General features: G+C 44.7%; 1 protein-coding gene and 1 non-coding gene across 3 annotated transcripts in view; one reads left to right on the top strand and one right to left on the bottom strand.

The window, feature by feature from the left end:
- Window positions 1–25,192, top strand: part of LOC100300059 (neuroligin 4 X-linked) — a 394,985-nt gene that overhangs the window by 356,422 nt on the left and 13,371 nt on the right. For both annotated transcript variants that reach the window (XM_059884058.1, XM_015461827.3), the window contains 2 exons: window positions 12,600–12,785; window positions 20,998–21,787. In XM_059884058.1, coding sequence (XP_059740041.1) covers window positions 12,600–12,785; window positions 20,998–21,787 — 976 coding nt within the window. The remainder of the gene's footprint in view (window positions 1–12,599; window positions 12,786–20,997; window positions 21,788–25,192) is intronic.
- On the bottom strand, window positions 1,846–1,947 carry LOC112445214 (U6 spliceosomal RNA). Its single transcript, XR_009493669.1, has one exon. It is a non-coding gene; the product is annotated as a U6 spliceosomal RNA (small nuclear RNA).

The raw sequence follows: 25,192 nt of genomic DNA, 5'->3' as shown, positions 1-25,192 counted from the left end.
TTTTGATAGAGATGAAGAAGAATGTCTGTTTTTTTTTTTTATATTAGTTGTTAGCATTTTATGGACAAATAACAAACCAGATTAATTCTTATCTGCCCCTAGATAGTATCCAGTCATAAATACTAGGAAACCCAGCAACCAGCCATGCTTGTCTTGCAGTTGAGGATGAAATAGTGTATCTAATAGTGAGCTTCCCTGGGGGCCCAGCTGGTAAAGAATCCACTGCAATACAGGAGACCTGGGTTCGATCCCTGGGTTGGGAAGATCCCCTGGAGAAGGGAATGGCTCCCCACTCCAGTGTTCTGGCCTGGAGAATTCCATGGAGTGTGTAGTCCATGGGGTCACAAAGAGTCGGACACGACTGAGTGACTTTCCTTACTTAGTGTGTCTAAGCAGGTCAGCATATTTAGAATTTGTGCACTTTGTGAGAAACTATCAAAATTGGGTTTCACAGTTGTAACACTGAGTTATGTAAATTATCTTTATTTCTTAAATACAGTTTGTAGTGCCATGAATACCATATAAATACAAAATCGCTATGGGCTTCCCTGGAGGCTTCCGACTGCCAGTGCAGGAGACGGGGGCTTTGATCCTCTGGGTCTGAAAGATCCCCTGAAGGAGGAAATGACAGCCCACTCCAGTTTTCTTGCCTCTGAAATCCTATGGACAGAGAAGAAGCCTGGCGGGCTACAGTCCATGGAGACACAAAAAGTCACACACAGCAACTGAGCATGCCGTCAGAGACACACACACACACATATTTCATGCATGTTTCACAAACAGTATGTGATGGCAAAAAAATGACTTTCCTAATACGTTTTAAAATATTTGTGTTAAAAATGAATTGTAGCTCACAAATGAAATAAAGCTGTCTGTAAGTTTTCAAAATATGTGTCAGAATCCACTCTTATATCATTTTCCCTCAGCTTTTATCACGTTAGTTGGGTCATTGCATGTATATCAGAAATTCGGTTGGATAAGGACCTCCATCATTTTCTCAGCATGGTTGCAGCTATATTTTTGCCTTGCGTTTCTCTTTAGACTCTGAGTACCCAATAAACACTAAATAAATAATAAACAAGCACTGAATACACAGGCTGAACAGATAAATGTGCATCAGCTTCATGCAAAGTTATTCACCAACAACATTTTGCAGTCGGAGCATATAGGCTTTATCGTCTGCATAATCTTTCTTTTCATTGACGTGTAGTTGATTTACAGTGTTGCTTTAATTTCTGCTATATAGCAGTGTGATTCAGTTATACACACATACTCTTTTCCATGATGGGGTCTCAGAGGATATTGAATATAAAGTTCACTGTACTCTGCGGTCTGTGGCAGGCTCTTGTTCACCCATCCTGTGTATAACAATTGGCATCTAGGAATCTCAAACTCCCCCCCGACACCTCCCTCCACCCTGTCCCCCATAGCAGCCACAAGACTGTTTTCTGTCTGGGACTCAGGTTCTGTTTCATAGTTAAGTTCATTGGTATCATATTTAGGATTTCACATGTGATATCATAGCATATTTGGTCTTCCTCTGTTTGACTTACTCCACTTAGTATGAAAATCTCTAGGCTCATTTATGTTGCTATAGATGGCATGATTTCGTTACTTTTTTTTCTGGCTGCATAATATTCCTGTGTGTGTGTGTGTGTGTGTATCTCACTGCATCATCTTTTTTTTAATAAATAGTATTTTGTTTTTTCTTTTTTATTAATTGGAAGAAAATTGCTTAACATTGCTGTGTTGTTTTCTGCCATACAACAACGAAAATCAGACATAATTATGCATATATCATAAAAAACAACAATGAAAATCAGACATGATTATGCATATATCATGAAAAATATGAAACGATCCATGAATTTTTGTGTCATGCTTGCTGAGGGCCATGCTAATCTTCTCTGTATTGTTCCAATTTTAGTGTATGTGCTGCAGAAACACACACTATACCACATCTTCTTTTTAAAATTTTTATTGTAAGTTATTTGCTTTACCATAATGTACCACATCTTCTTTATAGCTTCATCTGTAGATGGGCATTTAGGCTGTTTGCATACACGGCTACTGTGAATACGATCATCTGTATAATACAGACAGAGCCTAGGTAGACCAGTTATCCACTTTCCCTGTGGCATTCTTTCATTTATCAATAGATACTTCTCCTTACTTGCTCTCTGTGGGTGAAACAGAAATAAATGGCAGGGTTTGTGATATCCCATTTGTAGCATAGAGTTCTATATAAATCATCTTTATGTCCTAAATACAATTTGTAGTGTCATGAAAAATATATAAGTGCAAAATGTATATGGGCTCTCCAAGAAGCATGACGCTTTCAAAAGCACATCATCCAGTTAGTTTCTCAAGCTGTGCTATTGGACTAAGATGTACTCTTCTCGACTTTACAGCTGAGAAATGTGAGGCTTTCCTGCAGATTCAAAGCCAAAGCTGACTGCCTCTGTGTGTGTGCGTGTGTGTGTGCATGAGCGTGTGCAAACGTTTGTGCAGTTAGTTGAGCCTCTTTGTGACCCCATGGACTGCAGCCTGCCAGGCTCCTCTGTCCATGGGATTCTCCAGGCAAGAACACTGGAGTGGGTTGCCATTTCCTCCTCCAGGGCATTGTCCCGACACAGGGGTCGAACCCAAATCTCCTTCATCTGCAGGTGGATTCTTTACCATTGGCGCCATCTGGAAAGCCCCCTACTGCGTGACTCCACTGCAAAATATTGACACGCTCCTGACCTGGGAGCAGATCCCCGTCATAGAAAGTGCTAGGTTCTATCACTCTAACTCACCTAATGCAGTGAACTGACTTGGAGGAACTAAGACCATTAGGAGAAACTTGAAAAGGGACACACGCGTCGGTGGTGGATAAGAGATGAAATGTCTGTGGTTGATTCCTGCCTAAAGGCATGGACCACAGAGGTTATGGAGTCAGTCTCCAGGTGGCGCTGTGCTCCAAGATCAGATAGTAAGTTTTGAAGTGAGGCCGTATGTACAGGAGGAAGGGACCTTACAGGATGCTGGCGGTTGTATAAAGGGCGTCTTAGGAAGAGATGGGTTTCCCAGGGAGCTCAGTTGGTAAAGAATCTGCCTGCAATGCAGGAGACCCCGGGTTGATTCCTGGGTCAGGAAGGTCCCCTGGAGGAGGGGTAGGCTACCCACACCAGTGGGCTTCCTGGTGGCTCAGCTGGTAAAGAATCCACCTGCAATGCAGGAGACCTGGGTTCGATCCCTGGGTTGGGAAGATCCCCTGGAGAATGGAACCGCTACCCACTCCAGTATTCTGGCCTGGAGAATTCCATGGACTGTATAGACCATGGGGTCACAAAGAGTCAGACAGGACTGAGCGACTTTTGGTTTCACGTTCAGGAAGAGATGGAAGATACTGTGTACAAAGAGAGACGGAGATGCAAGGTGTATCCCAGGGAACAGTCAAGTGGAATGTGGTCGATTTGTTGGCTAAAGGGCATGTGTCAAGCATGGCCAGCGATGTAGAGATGGACCACAGTGGATGGCCCTGAACATCGCACTAAGACATTTGACTTTGACACAAGCTTGCTGTGTTGTGTGTATACGTGTGTATGTCCGTGTACAATGGATAAAAAAGCAGTTATACATGGGAAGAAAAAGCAGTTATTTAAAATTAAGTGTGAAAATCACTTATAGCCACCTTCTTAACATTAGTCACTCAGTCGTGTCTAACTCTTTACAACCCCACGGACTGTAGCCCACGAGGCTCCTCTGTCCATGGGGATTCTCCAGGCAAGAATACTGGAGTGAGTTGCCATTTCCTCCTTCAGGGGATCTTCCCGACCCAGGGGTCGAACCTGGGTCTCCTGCATTGCAGGCACATGTTTAACCATCAGAGCCACCAGGGAAGTCCCTTCCTAGAGACAAACACTATGAACTATTTGATTTCTTTGCAGAGTTTATATTTGTGCACACCCTTCTTGTTATGGTCATAAAAATGGGATCTATAAGACAAAGTATTCCGTTTTCTCTGAAGACATCTTAGACGTGATTCTGTGTTTACACATAGAAATACTCTGTATAATTTTATATACGTATACAGCCTCCTGTTATGTGGATTCAGCCAACAGAATTCATGCAGCAAATCTATTCATAGATTTTGAGATTGCTGTCATTCATGTATTATTGTTCACTTGCTAATTTGTGTTCAACTATTTGCGACCCCGTGAACTACAGCCTGCCTGGCTTCCCTGTCCTCCGCTATCTCCCAAGTATGCTCAAATTTATGTCAATTAATTTGCTAATGCCATCCAAACATCTTACATTCAAGATTATAATCAATAGGTATATTTTTGGTCAGTCAGTGGTTAAGACTCTGTGCTTCCGAGGCAGGGGGCTCAGGTTCAATCCCTGGTCAAAGAACTAAGATCCCACATGCCATGAGGTTTGGCCCAAAAAAGTAATATATATTTTTTAAAAAATTCTGAGCATTAGCACATTGCAAACCCTCGCATGGCTATTTCTGTACCAATCCAGATTTTTATAGAAAGCATTTATGGAAATAGAACTGCTGAGTCAGAGGGCTTCAGGTTTTGATTTTCGTGTGTTTTGCCCTTTTGTATGCCTTCGGAGCATCATGATTATATGGATGGTGTAGAAATGGATTGGAAGCTGCAAGGTTGAGTGAGTGAATCAGACCTCTTATCTTGGACACTGAGATGCAGCCTTGAGGAGTGATGAAGTGTATGAGCTATTCAAGAATTGAATTTGTTGTTCAGTCACTAAATCGTGTCTGACTCTTTGCAACCCCATGGACTGTAGCACACCAGGCTTCCCTGTCCTTCCCTCTCTCCTGGAGTTTCCACAAAGTCATGTCCGTAGAGTTGGTGATGCCATCCAACCATCTCATCCTCTGTCGTTCCCTTCTCCTCCCGCCTTCAATCTTTCCCAGCATCAGGATCTATTCCAGTGAGTCAGCTCTTCACATCCGGTGGCCAAAGGATTGGAGCTTCAGCTTTAGCATCAGTCCTTCTAAAGGATATTCACAGTTGATTTCCTTTAGGATTGATTGGTTTGACCGCCTTGTTCCCCAAGGGCCTCTCAAGAGTGTTCTCCAGCACCACATTTCAAAAGCATCTGTTTTTTGGCACTCAGACTTCTCATCAACAAATCTGGAAAATATTCAAGGATGAGGTTTTGATTTAAGGAAAAAAAAAATCTTGTTGGCTCAAAGGGGATTTGGTTCCAGACTGGCTGTTGCCAAATTCTCATCATCATGAAATATGTTTATCAATGATCTTCACCTTTTGATCAGCGTTGTATAACAAACAGGGGTTTATCATGTTCTATTTTGTTTCCAGAATTTAATGAGTGTTAGTTTTGTGAATCCATATATTTTCAGCTAAAATACTTTAAGACACCTGTGCAACCTCAGTGCAAATTGTCAGTCAGGGATAGAATATGCTTTATAAAAATAGTGCAAGGAATCCCACTGATACAGTCATGAGCCCCACATTCTGAAACACGTGCTGTAGAAATCATGTGTCCGTCATCATTCTCTTAGATTTCTTCTCCTGACACAGGAAATTGCTCTGACTCTGTGCAATACTGAGATGGCAACGAAATATCATAAAAGTAGCATTAGTTACGATTTGGGCCATTTTTAAGCAAAATGAAAATGAAATCACACACAATCCAAATAGCTTTGCCTATCCTGCCCACAGGATTTAAATGTTTTCCCAGTTTTATCCCATTCTTTAGAACCTATGCACTCTTGTTAAATCATAAATGAATCCAATAATAAAAATTCAGGGACTTCCCTGGTGGTCTTGTGGCTAAGACCCCATGCTCCCAATGCAGGTGGCTGGGTACAACCCCTGGTCAGGGACCTGGGTTCCCCAAGCCTCGACTAAGACCCCACAAGGCCAAATAAATAAATAAATATTTTTTTAAAAAAGAAGAAAACGTCAGTTTCACCTTGTAACAGTCACACCCAGGGAATGATTTTCTGTAAGCATCAAAGAACGAAAACGGGCATTTTTATTGTCCTGCTTCATATTTCTGCCTTAGCTCTGATTCTGGTTACATAGATTTCTGTTCCAGCTAATTTACGTGACCTAAAGTAAATTGTGTGACTTTTCTAATTGAAATGTTTTCATTTACACATTTGCTTTTTGCTTTTACTCCTTTGAATTAAATATTGTGTGCACAAATACAAAATTCTCTCTCAAATGCAAGCACCTTGAAAATGTAAATACTTTTCTTCTATGGTCACTTGGTTGTTATCTTCTGTTTAATGATCATAAAAAAAAATGCCTACTGTGCCTGTGGTTGTTCAATCGCTCAGTCGTGTCTGATTCTTTGTGACCCCATGGGCTGTAGCACGCCAGGCTTCCCTGTCCTTCACTATCTCCCAGAACTTGCTCAAACTCATGTCCATTGAGTTGATGATGCCATCCAACCATCTCATCCTCTGTCGTCCCCTTCTCCGCCTGCCCTCAATCTTTCATGCTTAGGTAGTGAATTATTTCTCAAGGGATTACATCATCTGTGGCATTAAAGTCATGTTGCAAACAACTGAAGTGTAGTTATTAATACATCTGACCCCATTGGGCTTCTTACCGCCCACTTAATGTGTGTTCTGGAACCAATCTCTTAAAGACTTGCAGTTCAGTTGAATGAGGAACATTTAGATCCTGGTTAGCCACTCTACAACCCTCAACTTTCTGTTCCAGAGCCATATTTTGACCAAATACAGTGCACACAATACTCATTTCATTCAATGTGCAATGAGAGATGGGATTTAGGGTTTTAAAGCATCTTTTCCATGAATCACATTTTAAAATAAACACCCAGCCACTTAGCACATCTTGTGTGTGTGTGTGTGTTTTATTCCTTCCAGTGCTTTCAATGAAACTCAGTATCAATTTAGTCCCTAATCTGTCTAAATTCAAATGACTTCTTTTGTGCATCTCTCTCCTTGTTCAGTTAATGTTGGTGGTGGTGCGGGGTTGGGGGGGTGGATTACTTATTTACAAGCTTCACTTCAGAGACAGTAAATCTCAAAAACCAACGTTTCATCAGCTGAGATGCTTAGAGGATTTGGAGCCAGGAGTGTGTGTCCGTGAAAAGGAGCCATTTGTCTAAAATCACCGGGTTTGGCCAGTCAAGGGACTGGCTTCTGTGAATTCATCGGAAGCACGTTAGGGAAGTTGCGAGCTGATCTGGGAAACTGACCCCTTGAGACCCTTCCATCTTTGGTAAAGTGTGTGATTGTTTCCCAGTTGACAAGCTGTTTTCATGTTGTTCGTACAATCCCACGCCGGGAAACCCCGGCCCACGCTCTGTCTGGATTATATCAAGCACTGCGATCACTTTCACTTTCATGCATTGGAGAAGGAAATGGCAACCCACTCCAGTGTTCTTGCCTGGAGAATCCCAGGGATGGGGAGCCTGGTGGGCTGCCGTCTATGGGGTCGCACGGAGTCAGACACGATTGAAGCGACTTAGTAGCAGCAGCAGCAGCAATTTGTTTTGTTTTGTTTCTAGAATTGTTGATGTGAAACATTTCTAAAGGCTTTCTTTGATTTGTGAAACAGTGTTGCTTCTGCATTATGTTTTGGCTTTTTGGCCACAAGACTGGTGGGATCTTACCTCCCTGCCCAGGGATCGAACCTGCACTTCCGACCCCCCTGCTTTGAAAGGTGAAAGTGAAAGTGAAGTCGCTCAGTCGTGTCCAACTCTTTGCAACCCCATGGACAGTAGCCTATCAGGCTCCTCCGTCCATGGGATTTTCCAGGCAAGAGTACTGGAGTGGATTGCCATTTCCTTCCCCAGGGGATCTTCTCGACCCAGGGATCGAACCCCGGTCTCCCACATTGCAGACAGACGCTTTACCGTCTGAGCCACCAGGGAAGCCGAAGTTGCAACAACTGGACCACGAGGGAAATCCATCAAACACTGTATTTTGACAGTTAGACTAGGAAAGCAGTTTGCTTTCATAGGGAATATAAAACCACTTGCATTCATTCTGGTCCTGCCATGGGAACTCAGAAGCACTGAAAAGAACAAATGAAATGGGGGAAGGATGGGGGAAGGGATAGTCAGGGAGTCTGGGATGGACATGGACACAATGCTGTGTTTAACATGGAGAACCAGCAAGGACCTGCTGTCCAGCACAGGGAACTCTGCTCAATGTCATGTGGCAGCCTGCATTCGAGGGGAGTTTGGGGGAGAAGGGATACATGTGAATGTATGCCTGAGTCCCTTTGCTGTCCATCTGAAACCATCACAACACTTTTAATTGGTTATACTCTAGTACAAAATAAAAGGTGGAAAAAGAGGGAAAAAAGCCGTCCCTGGTGGTAGCAGTAAATGAAGATTCCATGTCAGACGCTATGGAAACACCAGCTTCAAAAAACCCCTGGGTACCTTTGCTGGGGTTCTGAGACACATGGAAAGCTGTTTCCTGCAGACCTTTTGGAAGGAGATTAGAATCACCAGCGTCAAACCTTTCCATGAGATCCTTTTAGAAGAAGTAGGATTTGCCAGGGTATGGAATGTTAACGGTCCTTCCTATCGCAGAGGTTATTAAACAGTCGGAGAGACAGTCATGTTTCACTGTGGACCGAGGGGCTCTGATTTCCTAAAGACTCGTGATTTACCATCCATTGCAAAAATCGTCAGGCTCATCTCCAGAAAAATAAGTGAGGAGGTCATTCCGTGAGAGTGAAGCGTAGGAGAGAGATGGATGGGTTAAAACCAGGATGGTTCTGCCAGAAAATTCCTAGAGCCTTTAGGAAGGAATCACCTCTTAACTGAATGGAGGGAGAGAGGCTTTCTCTTTATGGTTATTATCCAGTACCCAAACGTCATTATCAACCGGTTTCATCCATAAAGTCGGCTGAAAGAGGCTTTTCCCCCTGAGCAAAGTGGGATTCATTTTATGAGTAGGCATTTGAAATATGGTGGCGGGGGTGGGGGGGTGGTGTTCCAGAACATTCTCGGGCAGGAAAGACTAATTAATAATTGCCAATTACATAAGGGAGCGCCTGGTAATGTCTACACACTCCCATCCTTTTGCTCAACTCGAAGCCACCCCTGTGAACTCTCAAGGGGAGTCGATTTGTGCGACGTTCCCTAAATATGCATCCTGGCAGTTGACATCCTTATATGTACTCAGGCAAGTAGGTTGAGAGTCCAGATGATTGCAATTTCAAACAATGGTAAAAAAAACCACAAAACATTCTTGCTGCTTTTATTTGAACCAGACCATTCATTCCCAATCCCCTCCTGATTCACATACCCCATGGCTCGTAGGTACTCAGGGAAACTATGGGAAGGTAACCTCATTCCTCGTTGGTGAAAGATCTCATTCTTTACGATTTTGTTTTAGGTTTTGAGAAGCTGGTTCAGTTCAATTCAGTCACTCAGTCGTGTCCAACTCTTTGCAACCCCATGAATCGCAGCACACCAGGCCTCCCTGTCTATCACCATCTCCTGGAGTTCACTCAAACTCATGTCCATCGAGTCGGTGATGCCATCCAACCATCTCATCCTCTATCACCCCCTTCTCCTCCTGTCCTCAATCTTTCCCAGCATCAGGGTCTTTTCCAATGAGGCAACTCTTCACATGAGGTGGCCAAAGTATTGGAGTTTCAGCTTCAACATCAGTCTTTCCAATGAACACCCAGGACTGATCTCCTTTAGGATGGACTGGTTGGATCTCCTTGCAGTCCAAGAGACGCTCAAGAGTCTTCTCCAACCTACTCTGAGGGTTTCTTGGGTTTCTGCCAGCTTTGCTTAGGTGCTCAGTTGCTCAGTCATGTCTGACTCTTTGGGACCCCATAGATGGTAGCACGCCAGGCTCCTCTGTCCAGGGGATTTCCCTGATAAGAATACTGGAGTGGGTTGGGTTGCCGTTCCCTTCTCCAGGGGATCTTCAGACCCAGGGATCAGACCCACATCTCCTGCTTGTCAGGTGAACTCTTAACCACTGAACCACCTGGGAAACCCTCCAGGTTTGCTTAAGGATGTCTTTGAAGGCGTTGGTTCTCATTTCTGTTATTTTCAGTCCCAAATAGCCTGTCTTCATGTAAACACTGTACTTACTGGCCATGCTTATTTAATAAGCAGTCCCTGAAATATGTGACTATCATAACCCTTGCAATAAAGAGGAAAATAAAGGGGGGAAGGTGGAAGCAATGACAGACTTTCTCTTCTTGGGCTCGAAAATCACTGGGGGTGGTGACTGCACCAAACTACAAGCAAGGAAAGTAGAAGATGCTTGCTAAGAAGGAAAGCTAGGACAGACTTCAACAGGGTATTAAAAAGCAGAGGTATCACTTTGCCAACAAAGGTCCATGCAGTCAAAGCTATGCTTTTTCCAGTTAGTCATGTGCAAATGTGAGAGGTGGACCATAAAGAAGGCTGAGTGCCGAAGAATTGATGCTTTTGAACTGCGGAGTGGGAAAAGACCGTTGAGAGTCCTTGGTTAGCAAGGAGATCAAACCAGTCAATCCCTAAAGGAAAGCAGCCCTGAATATTCATTGCAAGGACTGATGCTGAAGCTGAAACTCCAATCCTTTGGCCACCTGATGGGAAGACCTAGCTCATTGGAAAAGACCCTGATGCTGCGAAAGATTGAGGACAGGAGGAGAAGGGGGTGACAGAGGATGAGATGGTTGGATGGCATCACGACTCCATGGACATGAACTTGGGCACACTCTGGAAGATGGTGAAGGACAAGGAAGCCTGGTGTGCTACAGTCCATGGGGTTGCAAAGAGTCGGACACAACTTAGTGAATGAACTACAACCACACAGAGGTAATATATTGGCATTTTGTGTAGGGTCATGTAAGAGTGGGAAGTAGGGGCGAAAAAACTTTTTATTACTCTTTTCTTCCACCCAGAAGGCTTACTCAAGACAGATTTGCATGTAAAGTTGGATTAAAGTTTGTGCTAGTATTTAAGCTTGAGGACGCTTCATAAAATATTCATAGATTTAAATCTGAGCAAGAGAGCATCTGTCTGTCCCACAGGAAAGCATCAGAGGAAAGCAGAGGTTCCAGGTCAAGATATTTCTGCAGTGTGAACCCGAAAGGGCATGTGATCTCAAAAATCAAAAAAATTATCACTTTGCCACAATGAATGCCCAGATGGTCTTCTTTGCAGCTTTTAAGGTGGCATTTAGGGTTTGATTCCTTAGCTTACGCTTTTTAAAATTAAAACTAAAAATTAAAATCCTCTTAGTTTTTAAAAGAAAGTATCGCAGTCCGTGCTATTCTGGGGGGACAGTTGGGGAGATTTGAATATGCATTGCCTTTTGGCCAAGATTAAAAAATTTTAAGTTTCTGCATGTAACTGTAATATCTTTTTTAATATAGAAAAAGAGAGATGCATTCCAAACTATTTAAGAGTGGCATGTCTTGATGGTTCTAATTTCCTTTGAAATTTGTGAGTTGAATGGAGTTAAATAAAATATGTTAATGAGGAAGTCAACGGGCAAAAGATAACCTACTGTTCTTATAACAGTGCACACAATCTTATACACTGATGATACACAGACTTTTTGCCCTGAAAAATTAGTTTTTCTTTTTCCTGAAGTGTTTTTTGTTTTTTTTTTTTCCCAAGGAAAACCTAGATACACACAGGAGTAATGACTTGAATCTAGTAAAATGAATGTTTAATCGCTAAGTCGTGTCTGAATCTTTGTAACTTCAGGGACTGTAGCCCTCCAGGCTCCTCTGTCCTTGGGATTTCCCAGGCAAGAATAGTGGCGTGGGTTACTATTTCCTGTTGCAGGAAGTCTTCGTAACCTAGGGATTGAATCAGCATCTCTTGCTTTGCTAGTGGACTCTTTACCGCTAGCCTATAAAATGTATAGGTTTCTGATATGGTCGTGTATTGTGAATATTTCAGATTCACATTGCCTCATACAAAGCCTCAGTGAGACATTTCCTTATACTATCAAAAGAAATAGGGCTTCCCTGGTAGCTCAGTTGGTAAAGAGTCCGCCTGCAATGCAGGAGACCCCAGTTCGATTCCTGGGTTGGGAAGATCTACTGGAGAAGGGACAGGCTACCCACTCCAGTATTCTTAGGTTTCCCTTATGGCTCAGCTGGTGAAGAATCCGCCTGCAATGTGGGAGACCTGGATTCAGTCTCTGAGTTGGGAAGATCTCCTGGAGAAGGGAATGCCTACCCACTCCAGTATTCTTGGGTCTCCCTTATGGCTCAGCTGATAAAGAATCCACCTGCAATGCAGGAGACCTGGGCTCGATCCCTGGGTCAGGAAGATCTGCCGGAGAAGGGATAGGCTACCCATTCAAGTATTCCGGCCTGGAGAATTCCACGGACTCTGTAGTCCATGGGGTTGCAAAGAGTCGGACACGACTGAGCGACTTTCACTTTCTTTTCAAATGAAAGAAAAACCATTGTAACTATTGTTTATATCATATAACCCTTTCTGCCATGAAAAGGTGCTGTTCTCTTGCTTCTATGTACAGGGAGGAGAAGCAAACAAGGAACAACGTGTCCCGTGAAATATCTTTCCAAGTAGCAGCGATGCTGTGGCAGTGTACTCTGTTAGGTGACGACCCCAAAATCTCCTGTCTTCCTCTGCAGGCTTTCTGAGCACCGGCGATCAGGCGGCCAAGGGCAACTATGGGCTCCTGGACCAGATCCAAGCCTTACGCTGGATCGAGGAGAACGTCGGGGCCTTCGGTGGGGACCCCAAGAGAGTCACCATCTTCGGCTCGGGCGCAGGCGCCTCCTGCGTCAGCCTCTTGACCTTGTCTCACTATTCAGAAGGTAAGAAGAGCGTCCCTCATGCTGGGCAGGGGACCCCTGGGGCTAAGAGCTGAACCCCCTTTGTGAACTCCATAGATTTCTTTTTTTATGTTGATATCATTTCATTTTATTATATATATATTGCTAAGTCGCTTCAGTGGTGTCTGACTCTGTGCGACCCTCTGGACTGCAGCCCACCAGGCTCCTCTGTCCATGGGATTCTCTAGGCAAGAATACAGGAGTGGGTTGCCATTACCTTCTCCAATTATATATATATATGCTGCTGCTGCTGCTAAGTCGCTTCAGTCGTGTCCGACTCTGTGTGACCCCATAGACGGCAGCCCACCAGGCTCCCCCGTCCCTGGGATTCTCCAGGCAAGAACACTGGAGTGGGTTGCCATTTCCTTCTCCAATGCATGAAAGTGAAAAGTGGAAGTGAAGTCTCTCAGTCGTGCCCGACTCTAGCGACCCCATGGACTGCAGCCCACCAGGCTCCTCCATCCACGGGATTTTTCCAGGCAGGAGTACTGGAGTGCGGTGCCATTGCCTTCTCTGATATATATATATATGTATAATAACATACAATAAAAATAATGGAAAGCAGTGATTTTTCCAAAGAAATTCTCAAGTTGGCCTTCTGTTCTACCCTTTGATTCCAATCTGTTGCACATTTTTTTTTTTTGCACTTTTGTTTTCTTAAATTGCTTTACAATATTGTGTTGGCCCCTGCCACACATCAGCATGAGTCAGCCTCAGGTATACTATGTGGGGCAGCATGGAAGCATGGGATCCTACAGATTCCTGGCTGTTGCTATTTGGTCACCAAGTCATGTCCGACTTTTATCGACCCTGTGGGCTGCAGCACTCCAGGCTTCCCTGTCCATCACCAACTCCCAGAGTTTGCTCAAACTCATGTCCATTGAGTCGGGGAAGCCACCCAGCCATCTCATCCTCTGTGGCATATACGTGACCATATGTAAAATAGACAGCAAGGAGGAATTTGCCGAGTGATACAGGGAACTCAGCACAGTATTCTGTGATTAACCTAGGGGGATGGAGTAGGGTAGGAGATTACAGGGGGCTTCAGGTGGGTGAAATGCTTCCCTGGTGGCTCAGACGGTAAAGCGTCTGCCTACAATACGGGAGACCCGGGTTTAATCCCTGGGTTGGGAAGATCTCCTGGAGAAGGAAATGGCAATCCACTCCAGTATTCTTGGCTGGAAAATCCCACGGATGGAGAAACCTGGTAGGCTATACAGTCCATGGGGTCCCAAAGAGTCGGACAGGACTGAGCGATTTCCCTTTCAGGTGGGTGAAAGTGAAAGAAAGTGAAGTCGCTCAGTCGTGTCCAACTCTTTGCGACCCCATGGACTGCCTATCAGGCTCCTGCGTCCATGGGATTCTCCAGGCAAGAATACTGCAGTGGGTGGCCATTTCCTTCTCCGGGGGATCTTCCTGACCCAGGGATTGAACCCAGGTCTCCTGCATTGTAGGCACATGCTTTACCATCTGAGCCACCAGGGAAGTCGTGGGTGGGGACATATATATATACCTTTGGAGTTCTTATTCAGGACACAGGCAGGTGGGACCGTGGTGCCTCTTTAAACCTCCACAGAAAATGCCCCAAAGGACTTCCCTGGTGGCCCAGTGGTTAAGACGCCACACAACCAGTGCAGGAAGCCCGGGATTTCAGAAGTAGATTCCAGCATGCCATAACTAAGACCCAGTGAAGTGAAAACGTGTTAGTCATTCAGTCGTGTCCGACTCTTTGCAACCCCATGGACTGTAGCCAACCAGGCTCCTCTGTCCGTGGGATTTTCCAGGCAAGGATACTGGAGTGGGTTGTCATTCCCTTCTCCAGGAGATCTTCCCTACCCAGGGATTGAACCCAGGTCTCTTGCGTTGCAAGCAGACTCTCTACCAACTGAGCCACCAGAGAAGACCATACTGCCAAATAAATTAATGAATTTAGAAAAAAGAAGAAAATGCCCCAAATTACGTGTATCCACGTCCTCTTCTAACGTGGCTTGCTTTCTGATTTTTCTAATTGAGGTATAATTTGACGTACACCATTATATGTATTTCCTGGAGAAGGAAACAGCAACCCACTTCAGTATTCTTTCCTGAGAAATCCCATGGACGGAGGATCCTGGCTTCCATGGGGTCGCAAAGAATTGGAAATGACTGAGTGACTAATACTTGCACTTGCGTTATATATATTTAATAATATACATTTAAAATAATGATGACTTTCAACTGTACAAGGTAAGAATTCAATCTACGTATGTAGTGCAAAGCAACCCCCACCATAAGTCCAATCAACATTCATCACCGTTGAGTTAAAAACTGTTTTTCTTCTCATCAGAATTTTAAGATCCACTCTCTTGGCAACTTTTAAACATGCAGTACAGGCTTCCCTGGTGGCTCAGTGGTAACGAATCTGCCTGCCAGAGCAGGAACCCAGCTTTGGGTCGGGAAGATCCTCTGGAGGAGGAAATGGCAACCCACTCGAGTATCCTTGCCTGGAGAATGCCATGGACAGAGGAGCCTGGTGGGTTACAGCCCAGGGGGTCGCAAAAAGTCAGACACAGCTTAGAGACCAAAAAGCAACAACTAGTATTATTAGCAATGTTAACAAGGTTGTTTTTTTTTTCACTTAAGACTCATGACCGACAGCGGTTGCTTATCATCACTGGATGAAAATGACTTCTGTAGAAATGTTTGTACCCTGGGTTTGCCTATCTGAGTTTATTTGGTGAACTTTAAATGTTATTAACATCAGTTTTCAACTTGGAAGAAGTGTGAGAGGGAATTAGTATTTGGATGATGGTTGCAGACTTGTATGTTTCATAAACACCATTTGCAGCCACATGCTTATAGACTTAGGTCTTTGTTGCAAACTTAACTCAAGGTGATTCCCTCTGGTCCTTTGTTGCTGGATAGATAAGAGATTTTTAAAATAGAAATGAACAGGGGTCCGGTGCAGGAGGTCTGGAAGCAGTGGAATAACTTCCTGACACTCCCTTCAAAAACGAAACAAAAAGAACAACAAAATTAAAAAGTGCAGCCCTGGGATAACTTTTGCAAGTCCAGGTGGACATTGACAATCATAATCTGAATCTTCAAGGTCGTTGTTATATTTGCTTCTGTGTCCATTTGCTGGTTTAAGAATTTCCCCATATCTGTGTGAACTATGTATATCGATACACCTGAACTTTAAAGGAATTCTTATTCTTTAAAGAGTCTAAACTGAAAGTGAAGTCGCTCAGTCGTGTCCGACTCTTTGCGACCCCGTGGACTGTAGCCCACCAGGCTCCTCCATCCATGGGATTCTCCAGGCAAGAATACTGGAGTGGGTTGCCATTTCCTTTTCCAAGGGATCTTCCCGACCCAGGGATCGAACCCAGGTCTCCCGCATTGCAGGCAGACGCTTTAACCTCTGAGACACCAGGGAAGCCCATAAAAAAAAAAAAAAAGTCTAGCACTATCTTCGGAGAAGGCAATGGCACCCCACTCCAGTACTCTTGCCTGGAAAATCCCATGGACGGAGGAGCCTGGTGGGCTGCAGTCCATGGGGTTGCTAAAAGTCGGACACGACTGAGTGACTTCACTCTCACTTTTCACTTTCATGCATTGGAGAAGGAAATGGCAACCCACTCCAGTGTTCTTGCTTGGAGAATCCCAGGGACGGGGGAGCCTGGTGGGCTGCCGTCTATGGGGTCGCACAGAGTCGGACACGACTGAAGCGACTTAGCAGCAGCAGCAGCAGCAGCACCATCTTTCTTTAAAAATATGTACCTCTCTTTAAAAATGTGTATCTTTCTTTAAAAATATGTGCTGTTTAGTTGCAAGGTCATGTCTGATTCTTTTGCAACCCCATGGACTGTAGCCCACCGGGCTCCTCTGTCCATAGGACTTCCCAGGCAAGAATACTGCAGTGGGTTGCCATGCTTGCCTGGGGATCTTCGTGACCCAGGGGTAAAACCTGACTCTCTTATATCTCCTGCACTGACTACTTGCTTTCTTTTACAAATATGTATCTTTCTTTATAAAGACATTTCTTTGAAGATATAGTGGGAGGAATAAATTGGGAGGCTGGAGTTGACATATACACACACTACTCTAAATAAAATGGGTAACTAATCACAACCTACTGCACAGCATAGGGAACCCTACTTGAAACTCTATAGCAACCTACGTGGGAAAAGTCTAAAAACGAGTAGACGTATGTATATGTGTAACTGATTGGCTTTGCTGGACACTTGAAACAGACGCACCATTGGACATCAAGCGTACTCCAATAAAATTTCTTTAATGAAAAAAAACGTACCATATAAACGTGCTAAAAAAAGAGGGGGAAATATAATTGTGTTGTGTGACAGCATGCAGTGTTTTTTTTTTTTTTTTTTTCCACTACCTGCACTGTTGTGGACAAGTTTCTGCATTGATGACTTCATTAGCAGTGTGCGCTTGATGATTATTTTTAAGTCTTCTGAAGTCTGAATTTTTTTTTTTCTTCATATATATATTTTATTGAAGAATAGTTGACTTACAATGCACAGGTGTACAGCAAGGTGATTCTACTATCCATACACACTCATGTGTCCATGTATATCATTTTCTATTATAGGTTATGACAGCATATGACTACAGTTTCGTGCTCTATATAGTAAACCTTGGTGACTTGTTGCTTATCTATTTTTTTTTTTACTTAGAAATGTAGCATTCTATTCATACTAAGTCGAACAAGTGAAATCTGAATGTCTTGATTCTTTATTTAAAAAATGACTGTGGAGGAGTTGAATGGAAGGCTTACGTTTTATATTAACCTTTTATTCAAAAAGGAAAAAAGAAATGAGTACGTTAGATCCTTAGCGATAACGATTCCTATACCATTTCAGAAGATGATTATGCTTTCCCATCTGTCCGTGGCTGTCATCACAGTTCTCAATTTACAAAAGAGTCAGGTCCAACTTCAGGAGTAATCACACACATGTCAGCCAACACTAGTGGAGGAGGTGTTAATTACTTAAATCAATAGATAGAAGTGATTACGGGAGTGCCTTGCATGGGTCATTCCTACAAAGCAGCTCTCCAGTTACAGTCCAACAGTACAGAATCAGGACTTACCAGTCAAAACACAGCCAGACTGCTGACCTTGGAATTCCCCTTCTGGTGGCAGCGCTTAATGAAATCAACATAAAGAAGGGAAAAGGGTATTCTCATGCAAAAATGTCCACCACAGTATTCTCAGGGCAAAGAATGAAACAAAAACCTACAAGACTGAAAAGATAAGAACGTTATAAGGAACATGTGCACTTCCTCAAAGGAGTGATAATTTGCTCCGAGAATTGTGGTTAAAATATGCATGAGACCGGCCCACCCAGTGTGAAGGGGTCATTCAGCAATCCATCACCTTGACTGGGTAACACTTGACCCTGTCGTGGACAAGGATGCCATTCCAGGCACTTCTCAGACCCTGATGGAGCAGGGAGAGTTCCTTAATTATGACATCCAATATACTATGCAGGTATCAGGCACAATTGGAAAAGGCTCTGTTTGCTGGGAAAAACTGAAGGCAAAAGCTGAACCGGGTGGGTGGCAGTGAATCAGATGGTTGGATGGCATCACCGACTCAATGAACATGAATTTGAGGAAACTGCGGGAGAGAGTGAAGGACAGGGAAGCCTGGCATGCTGTAGTCCACGGGGTGGCAAAGATTTGGACCGGACTTAGCGACTGAACAACAGCAAAAACTAACCGTGTTCAGACCAGTGGGGTGAAAAACACCAAGAAGGGATGATACTAAAAATATTAAAGTAACTCCCATTTTATAGTATGAATTATAGGTGACATTTTCTTCAGTTTTTTTTTTTTTTTTGAGTTTTATCACAGGTTATACTATCGCTTCCTTGAGAAACCAATGTATATACTACACCGCTATCTCAGTCATGGCCAACAGCTGTGAGAAAGAGAGAGGAAAAGAAAATACATTCCTTCTAGCAGCATTTTTCCTAATTCTGGTTGTCTTGATTTATGACTGCCTTTATTAGGTCAAATATGGACCTTGTGTCCCTGAGGTACTTTAAGGCTGTGGTCTCCCAGCCTTTCTTGGCACCAGTTCTGTGGAAGACAGTCTTTCCAAGGACCAGAGGCTGGGGGATGCTTTCTGAATGAATCAAGAGCATTCATTACATGTATGGTGTATTTTATTCCTATTTTTATTGCATCAGATCCACCTCAGATCATCAGGCGTTAGATCCCGGAGGTCGAGGACCCCTGCTTTAAGACATTTATCTTGAGAAGCAAACACACAAGTCAATAGCTGCCCGTTTCCAGCGGAATGATAAATGTTTGGAAATTGGCCACCAAATGGGCTTGATGGTGTGTTGGGCAAAGCCAGATTTGTTTCACATTTCAATCTTGTGTGGGCAGTCCGCCAATCTTTAGAATCACATTTATCCCGATGGCAGTGATATTTCTTTCATCCTTGGTTGCACGGGAGACCTTAAACATGGAGAGGACATGAGCTGGTGGACTCCAGGCTGAATGCTTTATTCTCCCAGCAACTCGTGTGGCACTGGGACTAGATCCTTCGGGGGTTCTGAGCAAAGGCAGGAAGAGATAAGGAACAGAATACTGTGATCTTGTAGCCCTTCATCTCTTGTACTGGAGTAGTACAATGGCACCCCACTCCAGTACTCTTGCCTGGAAAATCCCAGGGACAGAGGAGCCTGGAAGGCTGCAGTCCATGGGGTCGCTGAGGCTTGGACACGACTGAGCGACTTCACTTTCACTTTTCAGTTTCATGCATTGGAGAAGGAAATGGCAACCCACTCCAGTGTTCTTGCCTGGAGAATCCCAGGGACGGGGGAGCCTGGTGGGCTGCCGTCTGTGGGGTCGCACAGAGTCGGACACGACTGAAGCGACTTAGCAGCAGCAGCAGTGACAAGTACACTCTACTGGAGACTACCCTGGTGGTCCAATCATGAAGACTTCTCCTTCCAATGGAGGGGCTGTGAGTTTTGTATCTGATCAGGGAACTAAGATCCCACATGTCCCACAACAAAACCAAAACATGAAACAGAAGCAATACTGTAACAAATTCAACCAAGACTTTCCTCAGTGACTCTAAAGAATCTTCCTGCAACGTAGGAGACCCAGCTTTGATCCCTGGCTTGGGAAGATCCCCTGGAAGAAGGGAATGGCAACCTACTCCAGAATTCTTGCCTGGAGAACCCCATGGACAGAGGAGCCTGGTGGGCTACAGCCCATGGGGTCGCAGAGAGTTGAACACGACTGAGTGACCAACACTCTGACTTAAAAGTGGTCCATTAAAAAAAAATTAAAACATTTTCTTTTAAATACTTTTGCTTCTCTCTGGACACTCACATACTAGACTGATTGGATCGTAAATTTTAAGCTACACAGATTTTTACTTGTAAAACACCCCAAAAGTTTTTAAACCGTTTCTCATCAAATGAAATATTTAAAATGTAGCAGGGTAAGTTGTACCAAAGTCTGGGTTTTGAAAGGATGCCATTTTGAGATTAATGACTTTTTTCTTTTGGGAAAGAAAGTATGTTATAGTGGGGGCATTCAAGTGAAGGTTTCTTTAGGAATAGCTAATGTGATGGATTTATTTTAATTGCAATTTTTTTAGCACCTTCAGTGTATGGAGTGTGGAAATTAAAATGCATTCCAGAATGTTGTGCTCTGAACTTGATATCGATGGAATCCCCCCAACCCCTCTGCCCAATAAAGTGGTACCCGGTTTTGCCAGTAAGGCAAAATGGCCTTTGACCTCTTATGACCTCAAAGCATGTTTTAGGGGATGGAGGGGGTGTGATCACTCTGGGAAGCTTTATTTATAACATCTAAGGATGGAGCCATATTGTACGCAGTCAGGGAAGAGGAGAGGGATTGTATCTTTTATGACCACTGCCGCCAGAGTGTAAAGGCAGTTTCATTTCCCTAAATTGTGGTGTGTGTGTGAGAGAGCATCCTTCAAGTCCAGCGAGAAGGGGAGGGGAGGGCCCAAGAACCAGAGAGATATGAGAGAGAGATGCTGAGAGGGCTGCAGTGCTCCTGCATCCAGAAACTCACGTGCCCCCGCGGGACAGTCAGAGCCGTCTTTGCCGGGTGGAAGGCTGCCCTTCTGTCTCTTTGGTTTTCATCTGCGTGTCCACAATTTCGTGTTTTCATCTGTGTGTCCTGCGTTTCGCCCCTGCAGGTCTCTTCCAGAAGGCCATTATCCAGAGTGGGACCGCCTTGTCCAGCTGGGCCGTCAACTACCAGCCCGCCAAGTACACTCGGATCCTGGCAGACAAGGTGGGCTGCAACATGCTGGACACCACAGACATGGTGGAGTGCCTTCGGAACAAGAACTACCGGGAGCTCATCCAGCAGACCATCACGCCGGCCACCTACCACATCTCCTTCGGGCCCGTCATCGACGGGGACGTCATCCCCGACGACCCTCAGATCCTCATGGAGCAGGGCGAGTTCCTCAACTACGACATCATGCTCGGCGTCAACCAGGGCGAGGGGCTCAAGTTCGTGGACGGCATCGTGGACCACGAAGACGGCGTCACGCCCAACGACTTCGACTTCTCCGTGTCCAACTTTGTGGACAACTTGTACGGCTACCCGGAGGGCAAAGACACCCTGCGGGAGACCATCAAGTTCATGTACACGGACTGGGCGGACAAGGAGAACCCCGAGACGCGCCGCAAAACCCTGGTGGCCCTGTTCACGGACCACCAGTGGGTGGCCCCCGCCGTGGCCACCGCTGACCTGCACGCCCAGTACGGCTCGCCCACCTATTTCTATGCCTTCTACCACCACTGCCAAAGCGAGATGAAGCCCAGCTGGGCGGACTCGGCCCACGGCGACGAGGTCCCCTACGTCTTCGGCATCCCCATGATCGGTCCCACCGAGCTCTTCAGCTGCAACTTCTCCAAGAACGACGTGATGCTCAGTGCGGTGGTCATGACGTACTGGACCAACTTCGCCAAGACCGGGTACGTTCTTCTCCCCCCCGCCATCACGCTGTTGCCTGTCTGGTTCCTCCTTCTGCATGCGTTTTCTGTAGCCAGCTTGACCATGGTCCGCAGGCTCGCACGCACCTGCCCACCCAGTCCTGAGAAGAGTCATTTCCGCCACCCCGCCTCCAACATAGAGGGAGACCTCGGTTCTTCGTTACCCTTGAGTCCTTCTCTGTGAAGCCAGGGTTTTTTGGTTACTGCAATATTCCCTGCCATGTTGAAAATTCTCCATTGGGTCCATGCTGGGGTAGGAGCTCATCATTCTGGGCTATTCTGTTGAACATCATCAAGCTGGAGTTTCAAACCTCGGTTTTGACCTTGTCTGGTGGGGGCTTTAGATACACTTGGCTGTTCCGCTCAGAGTTGAGTTGGAGCTTCAAAGGTAGGTACGACCCTGTCTTATTGAGGACTTAGACATCCTTGGTTGTTCCATTCAAAGTTGAGTTGGAGTTTTAAATCTAGTTAGGGCCTTGTCTTGTCAGAGATTTGGACATACTTGGCTATTTTAATCAAACCTCGAATTTCCAGTCTACACAGGATCTTGAGTTGTTTGGTCAATAACAGGGTTATCAAAATACATGTACCACAGGGAAATTGTCTTTACTGCATAGCCAAAGAGTGAATAAATCTGATAATGAATATATAGAAATACTGTTTGTGTATGTTGTACAGCTATATATTATGTATGCGTTAGCACATATAACCGTGGCTACAGTGAAAGTCACTCAGTCGTGTCCAACTCTGTGACACCATGGACTGTAGCCTGCCAGGCTCCCATGTCCATGGGATTCTCCAGGCAGAATACTGGAGTGGGTAGCCATTCCCTTGTCTTGGAGCTCTTTCCAACCCACGGATTGAACCCAGGCCTCCCGCATTGCAGGTGGAGTCTTTACTGTCTGAGCCACCACTTAACTCACAAGTGTAGAGAAATCCTGTTTGTGTATATATAAGATATATATACACACATATATGTGTGTATATACTCACCTAACATTGTCCATATGAGTTATGGGATTTATTTATATATATTTACAAATATATTTTACTTATATATAAATATTTATTCATTTTTAAATATACATATTTGCAAGTATATTTATTTCATTTATATATAAGTATATACCTTAGTTCAGTACTATATAGAAATTTCATATATTTGCCTAGATTTATCTGTATATCTCTCCACGTACATATATAGAAAGCTCATTAGCGAAATGCAGCAGAAAATATACAAGAGTTACATACGCAGTGGGGTCCACCCATCTTCCCTGGAGCAGATTCTCTGCAGACAGTGAGATAAAACACCCCCCAACATCTCAAGCAGCCCCCAGTATCACAGAATCGTCTCATTTTCTCTCTTGTCGAGTAACTTAATTGTGGGAAATAATGAGGTGTCCTTGAGTTCTACCTGTGTGTACTTCTGTGATTAACCTTGAGCTCCGGGTTCTGAATTTAAAACGAAGATGCTAAATCTTCCTGTCGACCACCAGCAGTGGGAGAACGGTGGGGGTGGGTTAGGAGCAGAATTGGGCCCCCTACATTGCAGCCTCACACAGCCCTGGTGAGGGAATGTGGGGAGGTGCAGAGGGTTAGCAGATTTGGGGACCCCGTGGACCATAACCCAGCAGGCTCCTCTGTCCATGGGATTCTCCAGGCAAGAATACTGGAGTGGATTGCCATTCAGAGTGTTAGCAGATTTTGGGACCCCGTGGACCACAACGCAGCAGGCTCCTCTGTCCATGGCAAGAACACTGGAGTGGGTTGCCATGCCCTCCTCCAGGGGATCATCCCCACCCAGGGATAGAACCCACGTCTCCTGCATTGCAGGCAGATTCTTTACCGTCTGAGTCACCTGAGAAGCCCTTCCTTCTTTTCCGTGTTTCCAAATATTCTCTGTTGGGAAGTGGTTTCTCGGTTTTAAGTTCCTAGGAAAAGACTTGAGTTTTTTCCTGAGCAGCAAACGGTTGTGTGTGAAGGCCCACGTCGAGTGCTCCCATTTTACGAGTTTGATCTAAAGAAGACAGCGGGGAAACAGGGAAGGTCACAGCCATCGCAGGTAGAGATGCTCCTCTGTCACCGCGAGGATCTGTCTTCCACGGGGAGATAATTTGAGTCAAGTCAGCAAGTGTCAATGTTTTAACGTAGCCTTGTTTCTTAGATCTCTGGGGCTGCAGCAACACATCACCAAATGCTTGCCTGCCAACAACATAGGTATATTGTTGCCCAGTTCTCAAGGCTTGAAGTCCATGCTGAAGGTGAGGCTGGGTGACCTTCATCCAGGACCTGTCGGGGGATGTTCCTGTGATGAGTCTTAGCTCCTGGTGGTTTGATGGTAGTCTTTGCTTCAGCCTGACTTAAAGCTATGTCTCTCCAAGCTCTGGGTCTCTCACCACATGGCCCTCTCCCAGCATGTCTGTCATCACACGGCCAACTTCCTCTATTTATTGAAATATGGTTCATTTACAATGTGGTGTTAATTTCTGCTGTACAACAAAGTGATTCAATTATATATATATATGTATATAAAATATATACACACATGGTTTTTCATCTTCTTTTTCATATTCTGTTTTTGCTTTTCTTGTTTAGTTGCTCATTCCTGTCCAATACTTTGCAACTCTATGAATCATAGCCCTCCAGGGTCCTCTGTCCCTGAGATTCTCCAGGCAGGAATACTGGAGTGGGTGGCCGTTTCCTCCTCCAGGGGATCTTCCCTGCCCAGCGATCAAACCCGCATCTCCTGCATTAGCAGGCGGATTCTTTGCCCCTGAGCCAGCAGGGAAACCCTTCTTCTGGTTTATCTCAGGATACTGACTGTGGTTCCCTAAGCTCTGCGTTATCCATCCTGTATATAATGGTTGGTATCTGCTCATCCCAAACTCCTGCCCCATCCTTTTACCTGCTTCCCCTCCCCCTCAGCAACCTTGAGTCTGGCCTCTTATGTCTATGAGTCTGTTTCCAAGCTAAGTTCGTGTCATATTTTATATTCCACATATAACTGATATCATATGGTATTTATCTTTTTGTGACTTACTTCACTTCGTACGATGACCTCCACGTAGGTCCATGCCCCACATGGCCACAGATGCTATTGTTTCGTTCTTTTTTATTTTTTTATGATGACCAACTTCTTATAAGGCCACCAATCACATGGGTTTAGGAGTCCATCCTGCTCCAGTATGACCTCATCTTTTTTTGTTGTTTTTCAATTTCTGGCCACACCCCTTGGCTTGCAGAATCTTAGTTCTCTGACCAGGGGTCGAACCTGGGCCCTCTGCTGTGGAAACACAGAGTCCTAACCGGTGGAAGTCCTGGTATAACCTCATTTTCCCTTGACTGAGGGCACATCTGCAATGACCCTGTTTGCAATAACAGCACCCT

This window comes from Bos taurus, chromosome Y, assembly GCF_002263795.3.
Source record: "Bos taurus isolate L1 Dominette 01449 registration number 42190680 breed Hereford chromosome Y, ARS-UCD2.0, whole genome shotgun sequence".
Taxonomy (NCBI): Eukaryota; Metazoa; Chordata; class Mammalia; order Artiodactyla; family Bovidae; genus Bos; species Bos taurus.
This window is presented reverse-complemented; position numbering and strand designations above follow the sequence as displayed.